The sequence below is a fragment of the Scyliorhinus canicula genome, chromosome 28, assembly GCF_902713615.1.
Source record: "Scyliorhinus canicula chromosome 28, sScyCan1.1, whole genome shotgun sequence".
NCBI classification, from domain to species: Eukaryota; Metazoa; Chordata; class Chondrichthyes; order Carcharhiniformes; family Scyliorhinidae; genus Scyliorhinus; species Scyliorhinus canicula.
In genome coordinates, this window is record NC_052173.1 from 6368331 (window position 1) to 6374330 (window position 6000).

Consider the following 6000-nt stretch of genomic DNA (forward strand, 5'->3'; position numbering starts at 1 on the left):
TGGATTGTATGAGAGTGGGTTAATCAGGGTCGAGTGAATCTGGATTGTCTGAGAGTGGGTTAATCAGGGTCGAGTGAATCTGGATTGTATGAGAGTGGGTTAATCAGGGTCGAGTGAATATGGATTGTATGAGAGTGGGTTAATTAGGGTCGAGTGAATCTGGATTGTGTGAGAGTGGGTTAATTAGGGTCGAGTGAATCTGGATTTTGTGAGAGTGGGTTAATCAGGGTCCAGTGAATCTGGATTGCATTGAGAGTGGGTTAATTAGCGTTGAGTGAATCTGGATTGTGTGAGAGTGGGTTAATTAGGGTCGAGTGAATCTGGATTGTGTGAGAGTGGGTTAATCAGGGTCGAGTGAATCTGGATTGTGTGAGAGTGGGTTAATCAGGGTCGAGTGAATATGGATTGTGTGAGAGTGGGTTAATCAGGGTCGAGTGAATCTGGATTGTGTGAGAGTGGGTTAATCAGGGTCGAGTGAATCTGGATTGCATTGAGAGTGGGTTAATCAGGGTCGAGTGAATATGGATTGTGTGAGAGTGGGTTAATCAGGGTCGAGTGAATATGGATTGTGTGAGAGTGGGTTAATCAGGGTCGAGTGAATCTGGATTGCATTGAGAGTGGGTTAATCAGGGTCGAGTGAATCTGGATTGTATGAGAGTGGGTTAATCAGGGTCGAGTGAATCTGGATTGTGTGAGAGTGGGTTAATCAGGGTCGAGTGAATCTGGATTGTGTGAGAGTGGGTTAATCAGGGTCGAGTGAATCTGGATTGCATTGAGAGTGGGTTAATTAGGGTCGAGTGAATCTGGATTGTGTGAGAGTGGGTTAATTAGGGTCGAGTGAATCTGGATTGTGTGAGAGTGGGTTAATCAGGGTCGAGTGAATCTGGATTGTATGAGAGTGGGTTAATCAGGGTCGAGTGAATCTGGATTGTGTGAGAGTGGGTTAATCAGGGTCGAGTGAATATGGATTGTGTGAGAGTGGGTTAATCAGGGTCGAGTGAATCTGGATTGCATTGAGAGTGGGTTAATTAGGGTCGAGTGAATCTAAATTGTGTGAGAGTGGGTTAATTAGGGTCGAGTGAATCTGGATTGTGTGAGAGTGGGTTAATCAGGGTCGAGTGAATCTGGATTGCATTGAGAGTGGGTTAATCAGGGTCGAGTGAATATGGATTGTGTGAGAGTGGGTTAATCAGGGTTGAGTGAATCTGGATTGTGTGAGAGTGGGTTAATTAGGGTCGAGTCAATCTGGATTGCATTGAGAGTGGGTTAATCAGGGTTGAGTGAATCTGGATTGTGTGAGAGTGGGTTAATCAGGGTCGAGTGAATATGGATTGTGTGAGAGTGGGTTAATCAGGGACGAGTGAATCTGGATTGTGTGAGAGTGGGTTAATCAGGGTCGAGTGAATCTGGATTGTGTGAGAGTGGGTTAATCAGGGTCGAGTGAATCTGGATTGCATTGAGAGTGGGTTAATCAGGGTCGAGTGAATCTGGATTGTGTGAGAGTGGGTTAATTAGGGTCGATTGAATCTGGATTGCATTGAGAGTGGGTTAATCAGGGTCGAGTGAATCTGGATTGTGTGAGAGTGGGTTAATTAGGGTCGAGTGAATCTGGATTGTATGAGAGTGGGTTAATCAGGGTCGAGTGAATCTGGATTGTGTGAGAGTGGGTTAATCAGGGTCGAGTGAATCTGGATTGCATTGAGAGTGGGTTAATCAGGGTCGAGTGAATCTGGATTGCATTGAGAGTGGGTTAATTAGGGTCGAGTGAATATGGATTGTGTGAGAGTGGGTTAATCAGGGACGAGTGAATCTGGATTGTGTGAGAGTGGGTTAATCAGGGTCGAGTGAATCTGGATTGTGTGAGAGTGGGTTAATCAGGGTCGAGTGAATCTGGATTGTGTGAGAGTGGGTTAATCAGGGTCGAGTGAATCTGGATTGCATTGAGAGTAGGTTAATCAGGGTCGAGTGAATCTGGATTGTGTGAGAGTGGGTTAATCAGGGTCGAGTGAATATGGATTGTGTGAGAGTGGGTTAATCAGGGTCGAGTGAATATGGATTGCATTGAGAGTGGGTTAATCAGGGTCGAGTGAATCTGGATTGTGTGAGAGTGGGTTAATTACGGTCGAGTGAATCTGGATTGTATGAGAGTGGGTTAATCAGGGTCGAGTGAATATGGATTGTGTGAGAGTGGGTTAATTAGGGTCGAGTGAATCTGGATTGTATGAGAGTGGGTTAATTAGGGTCGAGTGAATCTGGATTGTGTGAGAGTGGGTTAATCAGGGTCGAGTGAATATGGATTGCATTGAGAGTGGGTTAATTAGGGTCGAGTGAATCTGGATTGTATGAGAGTGGGTTAATTAGGGTCGAGTGAATCTGGATTGTGTGAGAGTGGGTTAATCAGGGTCGAGTGAATATGGATTGCATTGAGAGTGGGTTAATTAGGGTCGAGTGAATCTGGATTGTGTGAGAGTGGGTTAATTAGGGTCGAGTGAATCTGGATTGTGTGAGAGTGGGTTAATCAGGGTCGAGTGAATCTGGATTGTGTGAGAGTGGGTTAATCAGGGTCGAGTGAATATGGATTGTGTGAGAGTGGGTTAATCAGGGTCGAGTGAATCTGGATTGTGTGAGAGTGGGTTAATCAGGGTCGAGTGAATCTGGATTGCATTGAGAGTGGGTTAATCAGGGTCGAGTGAATATGGATTGTGTGAGAGTGGGTTAATCAGGGTCGAGTGAATATGGATTGTGTGAGAGTGGGTTAATCAGGGTCGAGTGAATCTGGATTGCATTGAGAGTGGGTTAATCAGGGTCGAGTGAATCTGGATTGTATGAGAGTGGGTTAATCAGGGTCGAGTGAATCTGGATTGTGTGAGAGTGGGTTAATCAGGGTCGAGTGAATCTGGATTGTGTGAGAGTGGGTTAATCAGGGTCGAGTGAATCTGGATTGCATTGAGAGTGGGTTAATTAGGGTCGAGTGAATCTGGATTGTGTGAGAGTGGGTTAATCAGGGTCGAGTGAATATGGATTGTGTGAGAGTGGGTTAATCAGGGTCGAGTGAATCTGGATTGCATTGAGAGTGGGTTAATTAGGGTCGAGTGAATCTGGATTGTGTGAGAGTAGCTTAATTAGGGTCGAGTGAATCTGGATTGTGTGAGAGTGGGTTAATCAGGGTCGAGTGAATCTGGATTGTGTGAGAGTGGGTTAATCAGGGTCGAGTGAATCTGGATTGCATTGAGAGTGGGTTAATCAGGGTCGAGTGAATATGGATTGTGTGAGAGTGGGTTAATCAGGGTTGAGTGAATCTGGATTGTGTGAGAGTGGGTTAATTAGGGTCGAGTGAATCTGGATTGCATTGAGAGTGGGTTAATCAGGGTCGAGTGAATCTGGATTGTGTGAGAGTGGGTTAATTAGGGTCGAGTGAATCTGGATTGTATGAGAGTGGGTTAATCAGGGTCGAGTGAATATGGATTGTGTGAGAGTGGGTTAATCAGGGACGAGTGAATCTGGATTGTGTGAGAGTGGGTTAATCAGGGTCGAGTGAATCTGGATTGTGTGAGAGTGGGTTAATCAGGGTCGAGTGAATCTGGATTGCATTGAGAGTGGGTTAATCAGGGTCGAGTGAATCTGGATTGTGTGAGAGTGGGTTAATTAGGGTCGAGTGAATCTGGATTGTGTGAGAGTGGGTTAATCAGGGTCGAGTGAATCTGGATTGTGTGAGAGTGGGTTAATCAGGGTCGAGTGAATCTGGATTGCATTGAGAGTGGGTTAATCAGGGTCGAGTGAATATGGATTGTGTGAGAGTGGGTTAATCAGGGTCGAGTGAATATGGATTGTGTGAGACTGGGTTAATTAGGGTCGAGTGAATCTGGATTGTGTGAGAGTGGGTTAGTTAGGGTCGAGTGAATATGGATTGTGTGAGAGTGGGTTAATCAGGGTCGAGTGAATATGGATTGTGTGAGAGTGGGTTAATCAGGGTCGAGTGAATCTGGATTGTGTGAGAGTGGGTTAATTAGGGTCGAGTGAATCTGGATTGTATGAGAGTGGGTTAATCAGGGTCGAGTGATTCTGGATTGTATGAGAATGGGTTAATTAGGGTCGAGTGAATCTGGATTGTGTGAGAGTGGGTTAATCAGGGTCGAGTAAATCTGGATTGTGTGAGTGTGGGTTAATCAGGGTGGAGTGAATCTGGATTGTGTGAGAGTGGGTTAATCAGGGTCGAGTGAATCTGGATTATGTGAGAGTGGGTTAATCAGGGTCGAGTGAATCTGGATTGTGTGAGAGTGGGTTAATTAGGGTCGAGTGAATCTGGATTGTGTGAGAGTGGGTTAATCATGGTCGAGTGAATCTGGATTGGTGGAGAGTGGGTTAATCAGGGTCGAGTGAATCTGGATTGCATTGAGAGTGGGTTAATCAGGGTCGAGTGAATATGGATTGCATTGAGAGTGGGTTAATCAGGGTCGAGTGAATCTGGATTGCATTGAGAGTGGGTTAATCAGGGTCGAGTGAATCTGGATTGTGTGAGAGTGGGTTAATCAGGGTCGAGTGAATATGGATTGTGTGAGAGTGGGTTAATTAGGGTCGAGTGAATCTGGATTGTGTGAGAGTGGGTTAATTAGGGTCGAGTGAATCTGGATTGTGTGAGAGTGGGTTAATCAGGGTCGAGTGAATATGGATTGTGTGAGAGTGGGTTAATCAGGGTCGAGTGAATATGGATTGCGTTGAGAGTGGGTTAATCAGGGTCGAGTGAATCTGGATTGTGTGAGAGGGTTACCTGGCCAGGCCCCGCGGGGGGGGGGCAGATTCCATTATGGTGTGACTATGCATTGCCCCCCAAAAAAGGTCAAACGTGCCTTTACATCGCGTTTGTCTCATCCACCAGACGTCTCAATGGGTTGTCCAGCCAGTGAAGTATCTTGTGAACTGTCGTCACTGTTGGTGTGTAGGAAATGCAGCAGTCAATATATGCACAGGAAGATCTCACAAATAACATCGTGATAGTTACCAGAGAATCTATTTTTGTGTTTTTGATTGAGGGATAAATCCTGGCCAGGACATTTGAAAAAGGTTTTCTTTGAAACAGTGCCCGGGAACTCTTACATCCGCCGAGAGGCAGCTAGGGCCTTGGTTTGATGAGTCATCCAAAAGCCCTCACCTCCACCCGAGCCTGTGTCAGGGCCAGTGTCTCACTGCTGCTTCCACACACGACGTGAGTGCAAATGGATGAATCTGTTGATTCAGATGAATCCGTTGCCAATGTAGCAATGAATATTTGTGGTTTCCCTGCATCAGTCAGTGTGCACGGTACAGGAGATCAGTCTGTGGTTGTGTGTTTGTTACGGTTGTATCTGTATAATTCTGGTTTATTCACGGTGGCACTGCCCTCCAGAGCCAGCTCTAACAGATGACCTTTCAACTCTGCAGCTGCCATTTGCATTGATCCCGATATTGACGTTTACAAGTATGAGCTCAGTCATGCACGACTTCGCCAATGGCCTGTAAGTAACCTGCTTCCCCTGCTCACACTCACTCTCTCTCGAGCCTCACACATGGCGAAAGGCCTCATTGGTGAGGGACTGGATGTTGATCGCCCAGGGACCAACGAAGGAGGGAAATAGGGAAACAAACAACTGTGGGATAAGTTATAGATTAGCTGTGACAAAACCAAAGGCTGACACAGTCCCAGCACTGCCCATATTCTATCAAGGTGCAACAGCAAAGAAAATATACTCAGTGCCTGCAAACAACATTGCAAACCTGGGCAGTGTGCTGCTTCCAGGCTGGGAAGCAATGGGATGGATTGGCAAGATTGGATTTTCCAATTTAGGTGCTGTCATGTGGGAGATCTGCGTAGCATTTCAGAGGTGTGGTATGCCCCTGTATAAATGTAAGTTCTGTCCAAATTCCCGTGGACGGGCTTGCAGAAGATGGGATGGAAGCTCTGGCTGTTAGTAGGTCCTGTGGTTCTTCTGATCAGTCATTTAAATCGATGAAAATCAGGCTGCA

The 6000-nt window shown here is 46.0% G+C and overlaps 1 protein-coding gene across 1 annotated transcript in view; it reads left to right on the forward strand.

Annotated features, from left to right (window-relative positions):
- The window catches only part of LOC119958197 (natural resistance-associated macrophage protein 2-like), a 105717-nt gene extending 100221 nt beyond the window's left edge, over positions 1–5496 (forward strand). The window contains exon 14 of the mRNA XM_038786573.1: positions 5419–5496. Within this exon, the coding sequence (XP_038642501.1) occupies positions 5419–5496 (78 nt within the window). The remainder of the gene's footprint in view (positions 1–5418) is intronic.
- Positions 5497–6000: the final 504 nt, after the last annotated feature.